General features: G+C 38.7%; 1 protein-coding gene across 9 annotated transcripts in view; it reads right to left on the bottom strand.

Annotated features, from left to right (window-relative positions):
- ddi2 (DNA-damage inducible protein 2) overlaps positions 1-22,751 on the bottom strand; it is a 30,046-nt gene extending 7,295 nt beyond the window's left edge. For 4 of the 9 annotated variants that reach the window (XR_011351801.1, XM_069918860.1, XM_069918859.1 and 1 more), the window contains exons 1-7: positions 22,385-22,751; positions 13,928-14,066; positions 12,685-12,948; positions 10,242-10,368; positions 3,268-3,395; positions 1,538-1,666; positions 376-479 (exon numbers count right to left, since the gene is read on the bottom strand). Coding sequence is in view for 4 of the 9 variants with exons in the window: in XM_069918860.1 (XP_069774961.1) it covers positions 376-479; positions 1,538-1,666; positions 3,268-3,395; positions 10,242-10,368; positions 12,685-12,948; positions 13,928-14,066; positions 22,385-22,522 (1,029 nt within the window). In the remaining 5 variants the exon portion in view is untranslated. The other 5 variants (XR_011351804.1, XR_011351803.1, XM_069918862.1 and 2 more) reach the window with 5 other exon arrangements.
- Positions 22,752-22,808: the final 57 nt, after the last annotated feature.

Raw genomic sequence — 22,808 nt, 5'->3', positions numbered from 1 at the left:
CTATTCCAAAGAACAAATGCAAGGTCTTCTGAATTAGTTTATATTGTCATGCCATAAAATCTTGCCTTCTTACCCCAAAAGCTTAAAATCAGCGAGGGCAATTGGAACCAGTGAATTTTAAGTAAAATATGTTCAATTAAGGCTTCTGTGAAGAGGTTTGTGATGTTAGAGGTGCTATGTAAAAATAAGTTCTTGTAGAGTTGGACAAATGGCCTAGAATGATCAAAAACAGTGCTGACAGCTCACAGAAATACAGTCTGCAACTTTGAGGTGTTCTATTCTACCCCTCCCTCCCACCATCATCGCCTCCATCTACAAAACATCCTCTCTTACAGAATTCGTCTCTATATCTTGAAAATATTACTTGCCTCTTACCTGATGCCTTTTGAGCATGTCAAGTCCAAGCAACATATCCATTGGCTGATCTTCCAGGAGGGAGAAGGAGCAAGGGAGAAAGTCGCCTTCAATCTGTATCTGGGCTATGCAATAGAGCACATCAAATACATACGCTGAATTGAAAGTGAACAACAAGCAAGTGCTAAACACTATGCGAACACTTCACACTCACCACTTCTATTTCCATTCTAAGCACGCATCCTAATCATAGGTTGATCTGATACAACTGAAAGTAACTTGTTGCACTAGGATTATAGTAAATATTTATTTATATCTACCTTATGTATTTATGTCTCTTTGAATTCAATTAGCTTACTATTATAGATTTTCTTTACAAGTACCTGTTTGACTGCAGCAAGTAAGAATTTAGGTGCATGTGTACATTGTACAATGTGTATGACAATAAATTTACTATCCCTGCATCAATGGCATTGAGAGAGCTTCAAATTCTTAGGTGGAAATATCACCAACAACCTGTCCAACCATTTCAATTCCATGACCAACAAAGCACACCAATGATTTAACTTCCTCGGTGATCTAAGGAAATTTGTCGTGTCTCTTACCACCTTTTATAAATGCACTATAGAAAATATCCTGTCCAGCTGGGTATGGGAACAGCTCTGACCATGATCACAAGAAACTGCAGGAAGTTGAGAACACAGTTCAAACTTTCCATGCAAACCAACCTCCCTTCCATCAACTTTGTCTGTACCTCCCACTATCTTGAGAAAGCTGCCAGTGTAGTAAAGGATCCGTCCAATCCTGGCCACAGTCTCTTCTCTCCCATCAGGCAGAAGATGCACAAGCTTGAAGGCATGAACCTCCAGGGTCAAGGACAGTCTCTTTCTCACTGTTATCAGATTCTTAAATAGACCTCTCATTCGTAAAAGATGATGCATTAACTATACCCTGCACTTTATCTTTGCAATACTATATCCTCCATTCTTTGATTTATTTTACCACTACAGCCTGTACTTTTGTTTTATGATCACATTACTTGCTATAGCATTGGGTTGACTTGCCTATATAACATGCAAAGCAAATCTTTTCATTGTATCTCATAATTATACAATTCAATGAAATTCTATTTTTGTTAACAACTTCAAAATGTCTGAGAGTTATTATTATTACAACTACTCACCCAAGTGGACTCTCCCAATGATTTTTTGTGTTCCAACACCTTTAGCAATCCCTGCCCACCGCCTATCAACCAAGCGCATAATATTGCACCTCTCAGCACACGCCTGGCTCATGATTGTCATCTGTGCTCCTGTATCAGCAATGAAATTTATTTATCAACACACCTGGCTCCCAATTCTACTATCCCATTACAAATTAAAAGAAGATTCAACCCATTCCTCCAAAAGTAATTCAATCATTCATTGTCCTGTCTTGCGGTTTGTGATGGTGAAATTTATTTCTACTGTGCACATGATCGACAGCTGTGATATATAATACAGTAAAAGTCCGAAAATCTGGACTGCTCGGAGATTGGGTCAGTTCGATTTTTGGATTTTCTGGATTCTCGGGCAGTACTTTTAAAATTAAAATTTAAGGAGGAATAAAGAAGAGAAGAACAGGTAAATTTTAATAGTTTATTCATTAGCGAGTACTTCATTTATCAAAACGAGCATTTTAAAGAAAAATAAAGTCAACAAGAGTGGTCGCTTGCTGCCCCTGTGCATCTGTGGCACTTACGCAAGCACACATGCACACGAAAGCCCAATAAATGTTAAACGTTTTCGAAAAGTCCAGGTTCTCAGGTGGTCCGGATTTCTGGGATCCGGGTTTTTGGACTTCTACTGTAACAAATAATGATCTTGTATTAAAGTTTAAATTATGAATATAAACACACAGAATCAAGTGTATATTTAATGTTCTTCTTAGATACATCAGGGGTGAATGGCAGCAATAAAATTGAATAACTGAATTAAGTTCTTGTCTTCATATACTATCACGTCATACAAAAGGATTATATACAACTTCTATTATTCAATTATATATTTCAGCTTTACTACCGCATTGTATTGGATCCCCCTCACCCACCTTGATCTAATGCAGTGCCCCCCCCACCTTAACTGTGGTTTCGCTTTCTGTGGTTTCAGTTACCCGCAGTTCGAAAATTCAGAACAGATCGTATTCAGATTGACTGTTGCAGTACCACATGCTTGTGCTCAAGTAACCCTTTATTTAAATATTGTTATAATTGTACTATTTTATTATTAGTTATTGTTGTTAATCTGTTATTGCGCCTAATTTATAAATTAAACTTTATCATAGAAATGTATGTACAGGAAAAAACAGTATATATAGGGTTTGGTACTATCTGTGGTTTCAGGCATCCGCTGGGGCAGTGGGGGGGTCCTTGGTACATATACCCCCACCCCTCCCCTCCCCAGATAAGAGGGGACTAGTGTACCACCAAGAATCTGATAATTACAGTAAAACTAATAACTCCATCTGGCTCACCAAATGCTGTTTCTTGTATTTCCTTCAACACAGTGGGACCCAATTCACATGCTCACTTTCACTTAGGGCAAGGTTCCCAAACTTCATTTGACACAAACAGCCCCCTATTCTCACGCTCACCTATTTTCAGTGCTACCCTCATATTTACCTCTATTTATTGCCGCACTTCCATGAAATTAACCAGATTCTGTTTCCCATGGTTCCTTGAAACTTACTTGACCTTGTTTCCCCATTTTCCCTTTAAATGTACTAAAGTTTACAGAGTATTAATAGCACAACATCCAATAGTTCAGAAAGATGTGCTAGTCCAAAACCACCAGAATCCAAAGTGTGCCAGACTAACAGTGTTTTACTGTTATTACAATCATTGTAACAAACTTTTCACTCTTACAAGTAACTTACCTGAATCTACAAATGCCTTCACTGGATTCCCATTAACCTTGCAATTGATGTAGAGCATTACCACCTGTCCAAAGCTCTCTGGTGATTCTTCCATTGCAATTGTCATATTCTCCTCAATATTCTGCTGCCTAAAATACAAAGATAACTGTTACATGGGAAACTGAATAAGAGAGCAATGCAGCTACAGGCTAAATCCAGCTACAGGCTAAATCCAGCTACTGATCAAACAGAATTTACGAGCAGAGGTAATCTGACATCAATATAGCACCATGCTGTTTAAAGGGCCTGATCATTACACCTATATAATTTTAACACAGAGGAATATTTGTGAATATAGTGCTAAAATAGATTGCTGACCAACTATCTTTAATACCACCTTAGAGCTTTTAAGGGTGAAGATCAGACCAATAATCTTGCAATTAAAGAACACATTATCCCCAAAACTTCAAGGAATTCTATGAGCAATTATACCGAACTGCAAACGAAGGGACAGAAGACAAAATAGATGAGTTTCTAGCTAAAATTGAACTACCGAAATTGCAAGGAGGAGCAAAACAAATTGATAAAACCATTTGAAATAGAGGAAATACAGGATATATTAAAAAAGCTACCGAACAATAAAACGCCTGGAGAGGATGGACTCCCAATAGAATTCTATAAAACAGTTAAAGACTTATTAATTCCTCCTCTCCTTGGAAGTAATGAACCAGATTGAAGAAACTCAAAACATGCCAGATTCATGTAAAACAGCAATAATTACAGTAATACCAAAGATGGGGAAAGATCCACCAACACCAGCATCATTTCGACCAATATCTCTACTTTATTATGATTTTAAGATAATAGCAAAACTATTAGCAAACAGATTGGCCAACTGTGTACCAAAAATAGTAAAACTAGATCAAACTGTATTTATTAAGAAAAGACGAACAACGGACAATATCTATAAGTTCATTAACTTAATCCATGCAGTACAAGGAAATAAGACGACAACAGTGGCGGTTGCTTTAGATGCAGAGAAAGCCTTTGACAGGGTAGAATGGAATTATTTATTCAAAGTACTACAGAGGTTCAACCTACCAGAGAAATATATTAATTGGATTAAAGCATTACATAAAGGTCCCTTTGCGAAGGTGACAGTAAATGGATATATATCGAGCCAATTTAAATTAAGCAGGTCAACTAAGCAGGGATGTCCACTATCTCCCTCACTGTTCACTTTAGCTATAGCTACTGCCCTTGGCAGAACTGATAAGAACAGAAAATAAAAGGGATAAAAATAAAAGAGAAGGAATATAAAATCAGTCTATTTGCAGATGACGTCATAGTATACTTAACAGAACCAGAAATATCAATAAAAGAACTACATAAGAAATTGAAGGATTATGGAGAAGTATTGGGGTACAAGATCAATGCAAATAAAAGTGAAGCGATGCCAATGAATAACGCTGATTTCACAAAGTTTAAGAAAGAATCACCATTTAAATGGCAAACACAAGCAATCCGATACCTAGGTATTAGACTAGATAATAATCTATGCCATCTATACAAATTAAATTATCAGCCATTAATGAAGAAATTACAAGATGACTTAGAACATTGGAAAGATTTACCACTAACACTGATAGGAAGGGTAAATTGCATTAAAATGTATATCTTCCCAAGGATACAATACCTATTTCAATCATTACCATATCTATCTGATTTTTATCAAACAAGGGAAAAACCAGATTGGACCAGGTTAGAGCTTGATAAAATAAGGGAGAAGGTACCAGAACATATACTTTATAAGTGGGATGAAAAGCTGGTGCAACATAGAAGTTCACCAGTACTGCACCATCTGCTCAACATTTAGAAGAAGATTCATGTAGAAAGGATAAAAACAAATTACCAACTACCAAAATTATTATTATTATTATTTTTTTTTTAAATTTTTATTTTTCACACCATAAATCACAATAGCCATGATATACACTTTTTCTTTTCCACACATTTACAGTGACTTTTTCTCCCCCCCCCTCCTCCCAAGCCACCCCCCCACCCCCCCCCCCCTCATCCATTTTAGGTATACAATCTAGGTTGCATTAATTCAGTCAGACAATGTTGTCATTCAACAAAAATACACCAGAAATTCTACTGAGTCCATTCTTTTCTTTTCTTCTCCTTCCATCAACTTAGGTAATGTTTGTTCCCGGTAGGTTTTCGCTATTGTATTTAATGTAAGGCTCCCATACTTGTTCGAATATTTCAATATTATTTCTTAAACTATATGTTATTTTTTCTAATGGAATACATTTATTCATTCCTATATACCATTGTTGTATTTTCAAATTATCTTCCAATTTCCAGGTTGACATAATACATTTTTTTGCTATGGCTAGGGCTATCTTGACAAATCTTTTTTGTGCATCTTCCAAGTCAATTCCAAATTCTTTATTTTTTATGTTACTTAGGAGAAAGATCTCTGGATTCTTTGGTATATTGTTTTCTGTTATTTTATTTAATATCTGATTGAGATCATCCCAAAATTTTTCTACTCTCTCACATGTCCAGATTGCATGAATTGTTGTTCCCCTTTCTTTTTTACATCGAAAACATCTATCAGATACTGTTGGGTCCCATTTATTTAACTTTTGCGGTGTAATGTATAGTCTGTGTAACCAATTATATTGTATCATACGCAGCCTCGTATTTATTGTATTTCTCATCGTTCCAGAGCATAACTTCTCCCATGTTTCCTTTTTTATCTTTATATTTAAATCTTGTTCCCATTTTTGTTTAGTTTTACCATTTGTTTCCTCATTCTCCTTTTCTTGCAGTTTAATATACATATTTGTTATAAATCTTTTGATTAACATTGTATCTGTAATCACATATTCAAGGTTACTTCCCTCTGGTAAACTCAAATTGCTTCCTAATTTATCTTTCAAGTAGGATCTCAGTTGGTAATATGCCAGCGCTGTATCTCCAGTTATATTGTACTTATCTCTCATTTGTTCAAAGGATAAGAATCTACTTCCTGAAAAACAATTTTCTATTCTTTTAATCCCTTTTTTTTCCCATTTTCTAAAGGCAAGGTTGTCTATTGTAAAAGGGAGTAGCTTATTTTGCGTCAATATTAGTTTTGGTATTTGGTAATTTATTTTATTTCTTTCTACATGAATCTTCTTCCATATATTGAGGAGATGGTGTAATACTGGAGAAGTTCTATGTTGTACCAATTTTTCGTCCCATTTATATAATATGTGTTCAGGTATCTTTTCCCCTATTTTATCTAATTCTAGTCTCGTCCAGTCTGGTTTTTCCCTTGTTTGATAAAAATCTGATAGGTACCTTAATTGTGCGGCTCTATAATAATTTTTGAAGTTTGGCAATTGTAAGCCTCCTTGTTTATACCATTCTGTTAATTTATCTAGTGCTATCCTCGGTTTCCCCCCTCTCCATAAAAATCTCCTTATTATTTTCTTTAACTCTTTGAAGAATTTTTCTGTCAGTTGTATTGGCAATGCCTGAAATAAGTATAGTATCCTTGGAAAAATGTTCATTTTAATACAGTTTATCCTTCCTATCAGTGTTAGTGGTAGCTCTTTCCAATGCTCTAAATCGTCCTGTAATTTTTTCATTAGTGGATTGTAATTGAGTTTATATAATTGGCCTAGATTTTTGTTTATTTGCACACCTAGGTATCTTATTGCCTGCATTTGCCATCTGAATGGGGATTCCTCCTTAAATTTTGAGAAATCCGCGTTATTCATAGGCATTGCTTCACTTTTATTTACGTTTATCTTGTATCCCGACACTTCTCCATATTCCTTCAATTTCTTATATAGTTCTTTTATTGATAGTTCTGGTTCTGTTAAATACACTATCACATCATCCGCAAACAGACTGATTTTATATTCCCTGTCTTTTATTTTTATTCCTTTTATATTATTATCTATTCTTATCGATTCTGCTAGTGGTTCTATAGCTAGCGCAAACAATAATGGTGATAGTGGGCATCCCTGCCGCGTTGACCTGCTTAAGTTAAATTGCTTTGATACATGTCCATTTACTGTCACTTTCGCTAACGGTCCCTCATATAATGCTTTAATCCAATTAATAAACTTCTCCGGTAAACTGAATTTTTGCAATACTTTGAACAAGTAATTCCATTCTACTCTGTCGAAGGCCTTCTCTGCGTCTAAAGCAACTGCTACTGCCGGTTCTTTATTTCCTTCTACTGCATGAATTAAATTAATAAATTTACAAATATTGTCTGTTGTGCGTCTTTTTTTGATAAATCCAGTTTGGTCTAAATTTACCATTTTCGGTACCTGTTCTGCTAATCTGTTTGCTAGTAGTTTAGCTATTATCTTATAATCTGTGTTTAGCAGAGATATTGGTCTATATGACGCTGGTGAGAGTGGATCTTTCCCTTGTTTTAGTATCACTGTAATTATTGCTGTTTTACATGAATCTGGTAAGTTTTGTGTCTCATCAATCTGGTTGATTACATCCAGGAGGGGCGGTATTATTAGGTCTTTAAATGTTTTGTAGAATTCTATTGGGAGTCCATCCTCTCCTGGTGTCTTATTATTTGGTAAATTTTTTATTATCTCTTGTATTTCTACTGTTCCAAATGGTTCTGTTAATTTATTTTGTTCCTCTATTTGTAGTTTTGGTAGTTCAATTTTAGTCAAAAATTCATCTATTTTCCCTTCTTTCCCTTCGTTTTCAGTTCTGCCAATTCTCTTCTTTTGGTTGTATCTTCCTTTATTGCTAATTTTTTTTCTATGTTTATTATTTCCCTTTCCAACTGCTCTGTTTCCTGATTATAGTCCTTCTTCATCTTGGTTGCATAACTTATTATTTGCCCTCTAATGAATGCTTTCATTGCGTCCCATAGTATAAACTTATCTTCCACTGATTCCGTATTTACTTCAAAGTACATTTTTAATTGTTTTTCAATAAATTCTCTAAAATCCTGTCTTTTAAGTAGCATGGGGTTTAATCTCCATCTATACATTCTTGGAGGGATGTCCTCTAGCTCTATTGCCAATAACAGGGGTGAGTGGTCCGATAATAGTCTAGCTTTATATTCCGTTTTCCTAACTCTCCCTTGAATGTGGGCTGATAACAGGAATAGGTCTATCCTTGAGTATGTTTTATGTCTAGTCGAGTAGTATGAGTATTCCTTTTCTTTTGGGTTTTGTTTCCTCCATATGTCCACAAGTTTCATTTCTTGCATTGATTTAATTATAAATTTGGTTACTTTGTTCTTCCTGTTAATTTTTTTCCCCGTTTTATCCATATTTGGATCCAAATTCAGATTGAAATCCCCTCCTATTAGTATGTTCCCTTGCGTATTAGCTACCTTCAAAAAGATATCTTGCATAAACTTTTGATCTTCTTCGTTAGGTGAATATATATTAAGTAGATTCCAAAGCTCCGAATATATCTGACATTTTATCATAACATATCTCCCTGCTGGATCTATTATTTCCTCTTCTATTTTAAATGGCACATTTTTGCTAATTAATATAGCCACTCCTCTTGCTTTTGAATTATACGATGCTGCTGTTACATGTCCTACCCAATCTCTCTTTAATTTCTTGTGCTCCAATTCAGTTAAGTGTGTTTCTTGGACAAATGCTATATCTATTTTTTCCTTTTTCAGTAAATTTAGTAGTTTCTTCCTTTTAATTTGGTTATGTATTCCATTAATATTTAGAGTCATATAGTTCAGCGTAGCCATTTTATATTTTGTTTATCTTCTCTTTCCGTTTTTCCATCATTACCTTTCCTCCTTTTCCATTTCTGTTTTCTTATTTTCAACTCTTTACCAGACAACATTCCTACCAAAATTATTATTGATGCCAAATCAACTAATCCCTTTCACAATAGATAACCTTTCCTTTAGAGAATGGTTATCTATTGTGAAAGGGATCAAAAGAATAGAAAATTATTTTTTGGGAATTAATTTATTATCTTTTGAACAAATGAAGTACAAATATGGTATAACTCACGGTGCAATGTTTGCATACCACCAACTGAAAACCTACTTGAAGGACAAATTGGGAAGCAACTGAGGTTGAATACGTGATTATAGACACAATGATAATTAAAAGATTTATAACAAACATGTACATCAAACTGCAAGAGAAAGAGAACATGAAATAAGCTGTAAACCCAAACAAAAGTGGGAAAAGATCTAAACATAAAAATAAAAAATGAAAAATGGGAATAGCTATGCTCCAAAACTATGAGAAATACAATAAACACGAGGTTACGCATGATACACTATAATTGGTTACAAAGGCTATACACCACACCCCAAAAGTTAAATAAATGGGACCCAATAGTATCAGATAGATCTTTTTGCTGTAAGAAGGAAACGGGAACAACAGTACATGCAATTTGGGCATGTGAGAAAGTGGAAAAGTTTTGGGAAGATCTAAATCAGGTATTAAATAACATCACAAAAAGCAACATACCAAAAAATCCAGAGATCTTTCTTCTAAGTAATATAAGAAGTAAAGAATTAGGCCTCAAATTGGATGAAGCACAAGATTTATTATGATAGCCTTAGGTATATCAAAAAAATGTATAATGTCACAGTATTCAAACAAATTTGGGAACCGTACATGGAACACAACAGAGAGGGCCTACCGCGGACCCCCTAAAATGAAAGAATGAACTGACCCAGTGTGTAAAAGTAGATGACTCAATTTTCTTGTTTATTTTCATTGTGTGATGACATTGTTTAATGGGTTTATTGTATTGTATATGTTGAACATTTAGTGAGTAGGGAGGGGGTTGGGAAGGAGGAAGGGAAGGGGGAGAAAGGGGAGAAAATGACACTGTGTATATTCAAGAGGGAAATGTTTGTGTGTATTTTGGTTAATATGGTTCATAGTGTGAAAAATTTTTTAAAAATTAAAAAAAGAACACATTATCCCATCCAAAATATCTGGAGCTTAAACACCATGCACCTGATATCTTCCTCAATTTTGGCCTGCGCCTCTAAGTCAAATGGGTCGGCATTCAGAAGTCGGATCCTTTCCTGTTCACGACGTGAACGTTCCAACTGTTGCTCTCGAAGCACCCTTGTAAACTTATCTATGGGGAGAAAAGACAAATTGAACTGAACAGATTGCTTAGCCATTTAGACATTGCATTATATCCAAGAACTGTGGAATGACCTTCTATAAAGCACAGTCATACAATTGTGCACTTGGTTAAATATTGGTTAACATGGGAACTTCCTGTGTTTTAAAGTTAGCATGGAGAGTGCTCTGCCACTATTATTTTTAGATGATTGTCATTTAATTTTCCTAACAGTTCTAAAATTTTTGTCCAAATTGCTTTCCTTTGCTCTAAAAAGTTGACTATTTCTTAGGGTACAATTCTACAGCAGTGTAGCTGTTCATTTGAGTGTTTATTAACTAAAATAGTTTCCTGTGCCCATCATAAATATATCGAAGAAAAAAATGCATTTATATTGGGGTTTTTAACATACTTGTAATGTATTCAAATACTTTAAAGTCAGTCATGGATTAAATAAGCATCTAATAAAGACATAGCAAGATCTACAAGCAACAAAAGAGAATCTATTTACCACAGTTGATTTAAGGATAAATATTATTGGGAGAACTGCTGTGGCCTTTTCTGAAGAGTGCCATTGGATCTTTTGTGTACACTCGTGAGGGAAAAGAAAAGTTTAATTTATTATCTACTTAAAAATCAGGACCTCCAACATTCCTTTAAAACTGCAATGACACTTCAGCTTAAATTGTGTACTTAGGTCTCCAGAGTAGCATTTGAACCCAACCTCTTGATTCAGAGGGAAGTCAGATCTCGCTTTAGTCTCTGGCAATTTTCTTCCCTGTTGGTTAAAAGTTTAAAAGTGGAGTCCACTTAAGAAATGACCTATCTTGGACAATCAACATCTCATTTGTCAGGAAGGCACAACAGTGATTGCACTTCCTGAGAAGACTGAAGAAAGCAAGGCTACCAGCCACCATCCTGCCGACCTTCTACAGGAGCTCTATCTAGAGCATTCTGGCTGGTTGTAGAAAATTGGATCAAAGGTTGATCCACAGGACTATAAGAGCGGCAGAGAGGATCTCAGGGATCTCCCTCCCTTCATCTACTGTGATCGTGACCTACCAGGATCGTTGTCTGAAGAGGGATCGCGAAATCATTAAGGACCCCTCACATAGCCTCTTCCAGCTACTCCCGTTGAGAAAGAGACACAGAAGTATCAGAGCCAGAACCACCAGGGTAAAAAAACAGCTTTTTCCCATGGGCAGTGAGACTGCGAATTACTATATATGCTGAATACTATTTACTATTATTTGACAATATTCACTTATTCTTATAAATGTACTGCATATAAATTGCTTGTAAAGATGTATGCTATGTCTATATATGTGCTTGCATGTTTTTACACCAAATGAAGAACGCCATTTGTGCAGTTGTACTTTACAACAGCATAATAATAAACGAACTTAAATTTCATGAATAATGAAAACTGAAAATGCAAAACCTATTTCCATCATATTCCATAAGAAAATCCCTCAACTACTTCATTACTATATAGCCACAATATAGATTTCATCATTAAACATATAAATTATCACAAATTGCATCCCTAAACTTGTTTTCTCAATCCTTATCTCCTCAAACAATATGGCACATCTAAATGAGCATCTGAACTTCCATGGCATTTCCTCCGATACCCAAGCAAAAGGTGATTTTAAGGTAATCCAGAAGTATAAATATAATGTTACAACTGCAAATGATACAAATTACAGCACCAAAGATGTCTGATTTTTTAATATATATATAAAAAACTAAGCACAAACTTTTTAGATTTTTATATTAAATACTAGATTCAAAGTCCCAATGTTGTAATTAACTTTAATGAAATTCAATAACCGTAAACCAGTTACTCTTCTGAATGAGAAATCCATTCAGATACTCCAAAACAAATTCTTTGAGCAATTCTGGCCAGCACGGTTACACGTCAGGTAGAGCTGCTGCCTCACAGCTCTACTGACCCAGGTTATATTTTGACCTCTGTTGTCTATTGGAGTATGCACGTTCTCCCTGGACCTGAGTGGGTTTTCCCTCTCACATCCAAAGATGTGTAGATTAGTAGGTTAATCAACCACTTCAACCTGTTTATTGCATGCAGGAAAATGAGGGAATTTTAGGGAAAGAATGGAGAATAAAATGGGATTCGTATGGGATTAGTAAAAGCAGGTCAGCATAGATTTGTGGCCCAAATGGCACATTTCCATGCTGTGTGAATCTATAACTGTATGTTAGCTCTCATAAGAGACAATGCAGAGAACAATAAGGCAACTGGAATGAGGCAACACAAACAAAGAAGGGGAACACCATAGATAACGACATAATTTCCATATTCACCAACATCTCCACTAAGAAGTGCTTCAGCTAATGGGGGATTCCTCTCCTTCAACAGCGAAAGCTCATGAGGATTGGCCAAAAGCATGTCCCGGAGTAAAGCTGGATTATTTTCCAAACTGTGTGGAGGAGGCATGGAAGGAGGAGAAGCAGTAGAGGTACTGGGACTTTGCACTGGTACGTTCTCGTTTGTTACTCCAGACACTGGATTTCGGGGACCCAGTGAACCAGGTACCGAGATACCACTGAAATCAATCCTAGGAAGTCCTAAACGAAGGAGAAATAAAATATCAAGGTTAAAAAAAACACTTTGACCAAGGGTGATCCCCATACTATTGGCAGTGCTCAAATTATTGCACTGAAACACAACTGATATTAGAGAAAAACTTAGGAACCACTTGCTTCTTTTTATCAGTAGAAATATGTTGCAAGCATGTCAGTCATTTTTTAAAGCAATGTACCATGTAAAAACCTAGATTACTCCAAGAGGATTTTTTACTCCTCAACTAGAATCATCCTCCATCTGCTATACCATGGCAATTAACCCATCAGGCAACATCGAAATAGGGCCACTTTACTAATTCTTATCCCATAAACAGAATGCAAAAATATCCAACCTACAGTAATTAAATTGAACATGATAACTGAACTCCAGTAACTCTTGGATGGTTTGGTACACATTATGGTGATGGTATTCTCATTTGAAATATGAAGGAAATTCTCCAAATGGATTATTTTCTCTTAGATCCCGGTACTTTAAGATTGTTTCACAAGCAGCTTTTGAAGACATTAATTCCCTTCAAACCAGGTTTCCGCAAGTAGTATAGCATTCAATGGTCATTACTTATGTAGAGCCAGAGAGTGATGCCCACAAGCTATACAACATGGAACAAATTACAGCTGAGTCTAATTCTGTCCTCACCCAATTTCCACACACATGCACAGTTATAATTCCAATGCAATAGCAACTTGGGGAAGGAAATTTCACTGTCTGTCTTTTCCTTAATCCACAATATCTCTAAAGTCAAGTGACTGGTCATTCAGGAAATGTAAGAAAAAGGGATCTGACTCATCCATTCCCTTAAAATCTGAACCATCTTGAAAGAATCATCAACCAATTATTCTCTTTGGACATTTCTTTTTGGGAGGGGGATATTCAAAGTTGTGCATAAAACATCTGAGAAGAGCAATCAAATGATGAAAATAGGCAAAATTACTGGTGAACTGTTCTTACAGGTTCTCTCACCTGTTACACCTGGGAGTGGTAGACTAGACTGCACTGGTGGTCTGTCCAACTGACGCAACACCAGAACATCACCATCTTTCAGTCCATATGCTTTCAGTGTCAGACGATCATCTGTTAATGGCCTTTCTGCAAAGATTATCTAATACAGAAACAACACTCAGATTTAACTAATGTTTGGTGATTCTGCCATTACCAGATACATCAGTCAGATATATTAGTCACAGTCTCAACTATATCATAGTGTAACTTCTTTGACCCTCAGGAATACAAGTTAAAAATAAATCTGTGAATATATTTAGAAACTTAAGGAAAAGATTTGGTGATTTTAATGATTTCCCCCTCTCCTTGCTACAATATGAGTAAAAAGGACAGATTATCCCCTCCCACCTTATCTAAATAATACTTTGTCAAACAAACATTAAATTTGATAGGATTTATTTCAAAGATACCACCTATGAAGGAGGAGCATGACCCAAGAGCGGCATGGTAAGCGCAACACCATTCCAGCAATCGGGATAGGAGTTCGAATCCTGTGCTGTCTGTAAGGAGTAGGTACTTCCTCCCCGTGTCTGAGTGGGTTTCTTCCGGGTGCTCCAGTTTCCTCTCACCATTCGAAACATACAGGGGTTGTAGGTTAATTAGGTGTAATTGGGTGGCACAAGCTCATGGTTGAAAGGACGTGTTTCTGTGCTGTATGTCTTAAAACAAGTCTCCCTAACAGTGGCAACATTTGATTCAAGAATGTCTTGGAGAAAACCATTATTTCTTCAAGGCCACACATCCAACAATTAATTCAGGTCCTGAACAATCTTCCATGAATCTTCCACGTGCTTTTGACGATTACATCAGCATGAAGGCGCTGCAGGGAAGGTCCACAGTCTAGAGTCCCCACATTACCAGGCATTGAGGGGCTGAGACCGAGGGGAAGTCAGAGTTTGTTATTTGGAGTTTATGTTATTTGGGAAATATTGTAGCTTGAATAAAAGATGAGCTGATTAATGGAAACATTCTGGATTAATGAGTCAATATCATTATGGCAATCTGCAATTAGGATGTTGCCAGATGCGTCAGGGTGAAGCCTCACCTATAATAATGACATAGATGAAGGGACAGAGGGTACCCTAATTAAACGCTAATGATATGGAAAAAAAATAAGGATAAGCAATAGAAGGACAAGAATTCCCAGGTTATGACAGGATTCTTTTGTTCCTGAGAACTATCCGAAATTTGACATGCTTATAATTCAGAAAGGAACAACTGTGTGTGGGAGGATCACTGCAACAGGTGTAATCAAGAGTAACCAGGTGCGTGAAGAGCAGCTGCCAGTCTGACTCGGTCAATGAATGAGTGAATCTGCTCAGTGCTTCCAGCTCTGCTCCACTCACCCAAGCCCGATTGTTGTGACTAGGGTAGATAGATCGGGAAGGTAGGCACGTGTAAGTAGCCCACTCTCACGCAGCATAAGATACAATCCATCCTGTCAGTCTTCCACTCATTCGTATGCAGTGTGTCCATGTCTGTTGTTCTTAAACCGGGGAGGATTTGTCAGTTATTCAATACTCCTGCCTTCCCTAGCATTACATAAGATCATGGTCAATCTTTTAATTTGGCGTCATATTCCTGCACTAATTCCATATTCATCAATTTGAGGCATGCATTACAACAATGGTATATAGAAATGAATAAATGTATTCCATTAGAAAAAATAACATATAGTTTAAGAAATAATATTGAAATATTCGAACAAGTATGGGAGCCATACATTAAATACAATAGCGAAAACCTACCGGGAACAAACATTACCTAAGTTGATGGAAGGAGAAGAAAAGAAAAGAATGGACTCAGTAGAATTTCTGGTGTATTTTTGTTGAATGACAACATTGTCTGACTGGCTTAATGCAACCTAGATTGTATACCTAAAATGGATGAGAGGGGGGGGGATGGGGGGGTGGCTTGGGAGGAGGGAGGGGGGAGGGAGAAAAAGTCACTGTAAATGTGTGGAAAAGAAAAAGTGTATATCATGGCTATTGTGATTTATGGTGTGAAAAATAAAAAATTTAAAAAAAAAAAAAAAAAAAATTTGAGGCATGCATGGAGTACTGTGATGAGTACTGAACTCCTGAATTAAGGAGAAATTATATGGCCATTGGAGGTGGTTCATCACCACTTCAGTTTATCCTGAATGGATCAGTCCCTTTAGTTTAAAATTATGATCTGGACATCCCTGCCAGGATAAACAATAAGCTCCTCTAGTATTTTGCTCCAAGTTATCAGAGATAGGTCGCTGGGCAGCTTGTGAGAAAACATTAATTCTGCAAAGGAATTTAGACATGTTAAATCAATGGGCAAAAGTTTAGCAGGTGGCATAAAATGTAAGAAAACCTGAGGAATTCTTTTGATGTGAAGATTCAAAGAGCAGAATTTATTTTCAATGGAAACTACAGAATATTGCTGCACAGAGAGCTCTGGTGTCCTTGTTCATAAGATACTGATCGAGTGAGTAATGAAGAAAACAAGTGGAATGCTGGTTGTTGTTCAATGCAACTCAGCAGATCATGCAGTATTCCTTAAGCAACAAAAATACTTGTTCACTGTTATTGGAAGGAGATTAAACATAAAAGTGAGGTCTCGACTAATGTATTCAAGGTTGAAGTAAGATTTTTCAACTATAGGGGAATCAAGGATATCATGAAGAAGGAAAGTGAAGGTGAAACCAAGGCAACCATGATCTGACTAACAGCAGAGCATTTGGCCAAGTCCTGCTCCTATTTCATGTGCAAGCTAAATCGTCAGCAAAATCTCGGGTCAAGTAAGAGTCAGGGTGGTTTTCTTTCATTTTGCAGTATTGAACTGTGCCACACGTGATGTGTAGAAACAGGTGCTCATATCTCAGTCTGTGGCTGTAGATGGTGTTGGGAGGAAGAGAAATGCAGCCAATATTACACCCAGGAATAGCAAAGAGTTATGCGTGTATGTACAGAACAACTCCAGTTATACAAAAATCAGATTATCCAAAATCCTCAGTTATCCAAAAATTTTTTCGGAGCCAAACTGACCTCGCAGGTCAAAAAAAATTCACTCGACATGAAATAAGAATGATGTTGGTCCTCTTTTCAGCATAAATAGGCAAAGAATGGTGATATTGTGAGATAGGGTGAGTGGGATAAAGATAGAGAGAAAAAGTGGGAGAATGGAGCCCAAGGCAGGGGAATGCTCCTCTTGTAGGATGTGGATTGTTTGAGAAGTTGATACTTTCCCTGATTACAAATGTAAGAGCATCCAGCTGATGCTCCTGACAAGCCGTGTTGAGGCATTGGAGCAAGCAGTGGATAAACTCAGGAACATTCAGGAGGCAGAGGGTATGATAGATAGGAGGGTTACAGGGGGCTATTACACCTAAGAGACAGATAGAGGATAGTTGGGTTAGTTAGGAGGGAGCAGGCAGGTAGAGCAGGGCCACCCAGTGGGCGTTCCCCTGAAAAACAAGTATGCCGCTTTGAATACTGTTGAGGGGGATGAGTTACCAGATACAAGCCACGGCAATCAAGTCTCTGGCATGGAGTCTGGTGCTGTGCTAAGAAGGGAAGGGGGGGGGGGGGGGGGGTAAAGGGGCAGGCTGTAGTGATAGGGGATTCCATAGTAAGGAAGTTAGATGACAGGTTTTGTGGAGATTGTGAATCCTGGATCATATGTTGTTTATGAAATAGATCGAGCATGATATTCTTAGGTGGGAGGCTGATCAGTCAGATGTTGTGGTCCATGTAGGGACCAAAGGGTGAGACATCCTTAAAGGAGAGTTCAGGGAGTTAGGTGCCAAGCTGAAGAAGAGGACCTCCAGGGTAGTTTCCGTGCCACGTGCTGGAAAGATTAATAATAGGAGGATAAGGCAGTTTAACACCTGGCTGGACACATGGTGTAGGAGGGAGGGTTTAAAGTTTCTACATCACTGGGTTGTGTTCCAGGGAAGGTGGGATCTGTACCAACAGGATTGCATCTAAACTGGAAGGTTTATTAGTCTTGTCCTGATGAGTTTAAACTAGATTTGCAGGGGAGGGGAAGCAGGATGTTAGAGAAGTTAGTGGGAAGGAGGAGGATAAAGGTCATGCGAGGACTGCATCTATAGACAGAAATCAAACGTTTTTTCCTGATAGAAAACTTCTGAGGTGTATTTATTTTATTGCAAGGAATTTTCTTTGAAAAACTGACAAGCTTAGGGCATGGATTGATACATGAGATTATGAGACTTGGTTGCTGGAGGGACAGGTCTGGCATCTTTATGTTCCATGTTCCATTGCTTCAGACATGATAGAGGGGGAGGAGTGGTATTGCTAGTCAGGGACAATATCTCAGTTGTGCGAAGTCAGGACAGCCAGGAGGATTTGTCTACAGAGGTCAATATGGGTGTAGTTAAGGAACAAAAAAGGTGTGACCACACTGATTGGTTGTTTTATAAACTGCCCAAAAGTCAGAGAGAATTAGAGGAGCAAATCAGTAGAGAGATAGCTGATCAATGTAGGAAGCAAAATGTTGTGATAGTAGGGGATTTTAACTTCTCATATATTGACTGGGAATCCCATACTGTACTGCAAAAGGGATGGATGGCTTGGAGTTTGTAAGATGTGTTAACCAAAAGTTTTCTAATTCAATACAGAGAGGTACCAATGAGAAAGGATGGAGCACTTGATCACCTATTAGGGAGCAAGGATGGTCAAGTGACAATGCATGTGTAGGTGAACATTTTGGGTCCAGAGACCATAAAGTCATTAGCTTCAAGTTATTTATGGAAAAGGATAAGTCTAGTCCTCATGTTGAGATTTTACATTGGAGAAAGGCAAATTTTGTGGAAAAGAGAAAGGATTTAGGAGTGGATTGGATAAGATGTTTTATGGCAAATGTGTGAAAGGTAAGTGGATAGCCTTCAAGGGAGAAATCTTGAGGGCAGAGTTTGCATATTCCTGTTAGGATTAAAGGCAAAGTTACTAGGCATAGGAAACCCTGGTTTTCAAGGGATATTGGTTAAGAGGAAGATGTATGGCAGGTATAGGTAACAAGGAGCATATTGAGGTATTTGAAGAGTACAAAAAAAAGCAAGAAAATAATCAAGAAAGAAATCAGGGAGGCAAAAAGACACGAGGTTGCTCTGGCAGATAATATGAAGGTAAACTCAAAGGGGTTCTATGTATATTGTGTAAAAGGAGAATAAGGGATCAGAGTGGTCAACTATGTGTGGAGCCTAAAGAAATGAGAGAAATCTTTTTGCAACAATAGTTACTCAGGAAACTGGCAAAATGGATAAGGAAGGAAGGGAACCAAACAGAAAAGTCATGGAACATATTGAGGTTAAAAAAGAAAGAGATGCTGCTGCCTTACAGCGAATAAAGGTAGATGTTACCTGGACCAGATATGATATTCCCTCGGACCTTGAGGGAGACTAGTGTAGAAATTTCAGGGGCCCTGGCTGATATATTCAAAATGTCCTTGGCCACAGGTGAAGTGCCAGAGGATTGAAGTGTAGCTCATGTTGTCCGTTATTTAAAATAGGCTCCAAAAATAAACCAGGTAATTATAGGCCTGTGACTATTAAGGATAGTCAGCATGACTTTGTGTGTGGAAAGTCATGTTTAACCAGTCTTGTGGAGTTTTTTTTGAGGAGATTACAGGGAAGGTGGATAAAGGAAAGGCTGTGGATGTTGACTTTAGTAAAGCCTCTGACGAGGTCCAACATGGGATGTGAGTTCAGAACGTTACGACACTAGGTATTCAAGGAGAGGTGGTAAACTGGATTCGAAATAGGCTGTGTGGGAGAAGGCAGAGGGTAGTAGTAGATAGTTGCTTCTCAGGTTGGAGGCCTGTGAGCAGTGGTGTGCCTCAGACATCCACATTAGATCCAATATTGTTTGTTGTTCTATGATAATGCTGTGAATTAGATCAGCAAGTTTGCTAATGATACAAAGATAGGGGGCACTGTGGGCAGCGAGGAAAGTTATCAAAGAGGGATGTGGACCAGCTAGAATGGGCCAGAAAGTGGCAGGTGATTTTAATGCAGACGAGTGTGAGTTGATGCATTTTGGAAGGGCAAACCAAGGTAGGAGATAGACAGTAATTGATAAGGCACTGAGGAGTTTGGAGAAGCAGAGGGATCTAGGAATGCAGATACATTGTTCCCTGAAGGTGGTGTCGCATGTGGTCAAGGTTGTAAAGAAAGCTTTTGGTATCTTAGCCTTTATAAATCAAAACATTTGAGTATAGGAGTCGGGATGTTATGTTGAAGTTGTTTAAGACATTGGTAAGGCCAAATATGGAATATTGTGTGCAATTCTGGGCGTCTAACTACAGGAAGGATATCAATAAAATTGAAAGAAAGGAGAAGATTTATTTGAATGTTGCTGAGTCTTCAGGGAAAGAGTGGACAGGATAGGACTTTATTCCTTGGAACAAAGAAGAATGAGGGGAGATTTGTCAAGATTTACAAGATTACAAGAAGTATAGACAAGAGTAGATGAAATAGGCTTTCTCCAGTTCGATTGGGAGAGATAAATAGGAGAGTTCATAGTTTTAAACTGAAGGGGGAGAGGTTTAGGGTGAATATTAGGGGGAGGTTTTTCACTCAGGGAGTGGTCAGTGTGTGGAATGAGGTGCCATCTGATGTGGTGAATGCAAGCTCGATTGTGTGTTTTAAGAGTAAATTGCATAGGTACCGCCAGTGGGCTGATATCGCCTCAAACCGTGCATCTTGGCGCCTCACAGTTCGGTGGGCAGCAACCTCCGTTGAAGAAAACCGCAGAGCCCACCTCACTGACAAAAGACAAAGGAGGAAAAACCCAACACCCAACCCCAACCAACCAATTTTCCCTTGCAACCGCTGCAACCGTGTCTGCCTGTCCCGCATCGGACTTGTCAGCCACAAACGAGCCTGCAGCTGACGTGGACATTACCCCTCCATAAATCTTCGTCCGCGAAGCCAAGCCAAAGAGCCAAAGAGGGATAGGTACATGGATGTGAGAGAACTGGAGGGTTATGGTATGGGAGCAGTTCAGTGGGACTAGGGGGATGATGGTCACCACAGACGAGAGGTGCTAAATGGCCTGTTTTCTGTGCTGTAGCATTCTATGGTTCTAACTCCCTCTCCCCTCCATTTCTTCACCTACCCCTATTGACTTTTCTCTCCAACTCTCCCTCTCAAACTGCGTCCCACTATCTCCCAGCCGCAAGTGGTCAGAAGAATCCCTTGTCGGGGTGTCATCAAGGAGAGTGGACTCCAGGGCACCAGCAGGGACCTCGGGCTTCCAGGCAGGAGTGGAACCTCAGTGGGGAGGTGACAGTGATCGTCATTAGCATTGGGAGGGGGAGTGTGTGCAGGTGAAGTGTGTCAAGCTCCAACATCGAGAGCCAGGACGCAAAGGCAGAACAGCCTCTGCCAGAATGAGCCCACAGGGAGACAGGAGACTGCCGACTCACCAGTGAGTGTTCCAGTGGGCTGGGAAGCCTCCCCGGGGATCAATGGCAGCCAGCATTATTTTGGTGAGAATTAAACATTATTTTACTGTTTTAAAAACTTTCCCTTGTTGTTTTAATATTGATATAAGTGATTTGCTGTTGCTACTGGGCTGTTTTTTTAAAAATTACCAGTTAACCAAAAAATTCATTCATCCAAAACAGGTCCAGCACCAACCATTTTGTATAATTGAAGTTGTACTGTATATATATATATTTACAGCCCCAGTGACAGAGGTTGGAATCCAGCACTGTCTGTAATGAATTTGTTCATTCTCCACATGTCTGCATGGGTTTCCTCCAGGTCCTCTAGTTTCAACCGACCCTTCAAAATGTACCAGGGTTGTAGGTGTTATTGGGGTCATGGGCTGAAAGAGCCTGTTACCGTACTTTATGACTAAATTAAAAATTGTAAAAATATATATATTACATTCCTGTATATCTGGATTTCTGAATATGTATTCATGAATGAATATAAATGCATTTACAACTACATAAAGTTTGTTTCCAGAAGAACTACCTACACATATATTTGCTAAATAATTGAGTTGTATGTAGAATTACTATATTTGTGTTCATACTCCATATATAATCTGTGGGTCTTCATATCCTTATCATCAGTTGAAGCAGGCCAGAATGGATGCTAAGCTCCCAGTTTATAGTTCTGGGTGTGAATATATAACCGTTCAGATACATTTAGTGCAGGAATGACTTAAAGGTGGTATGTGAGGGGAGGGGGGGAATGAGGGGGAGGGTTGAGAACCACTGATGTAGCGCTGTCCCCGCCGGCACATCCATATATTTAGAAGTATCGATTGCTGCAGAGTGAGAGCTACCTGTTTCATAAACCAGGGCGGCTGTGATCACTTCCACCGTTCAGAGGAGTGGCAAGGAGGATATGTAGCCGGGTGTGGCAGGCAGGATAGGGTTCGTTCAACTTGTGGACGACTCTCCCGTTCTCACCTGGCTCTCGGCAGCGGGGATGCTGCTTTCCATTTCGCAGAGGGCTCGGAAAGTCTCCAGCTCCAGGTTGCCGTCCACCTGCAGGGTGAAGGTGAGCTCGCTCAGGTCACGCCGCACACAGTACACGGTGAGCAACATGGCGGCGACCGGCAGTCAGCACCGAGGCGCGGCGCCCGGCCAACTTTTCCCCGCCCTGGCCCGGCTCCGAACCGGCAACGAGGCCTGCTCCAGGGGCCCAGGGTCCGAACCCGGACACAGGACGAGGCCCGGAACCCGCTTCACCAGCACGAACCCTCAAGCACACACCCCGACACCGCGTTGTCCAACCGCACCGCCGCAGTTTCCGCCACTGTCGCGAAACAGCCACGCCACCGCAAAGCAGCACTTACGACACCACTACGTCACAATCACGCGCCACCTTGGT

The sequence above is a fragment of the Narcine bancroftii genome, chromosome 2 (genome assembly GCF_036971445.1).
Source record: "Narcine bancroftii isolate sNarBan1 chromosome 2, sNarBan1.hap1, whole genome shotgun sequence".
In the NCBI taxonomy this organism is placed as follows: Eukaryota; Metazoa; Chordata; class Chondrichthyes; order Torpediniformes; family Narcinidae; genus Narcine; species Narcine bancroftii.
This window is presented reverse-complemented; position numbering and strand designations above follow the sequence as displayed.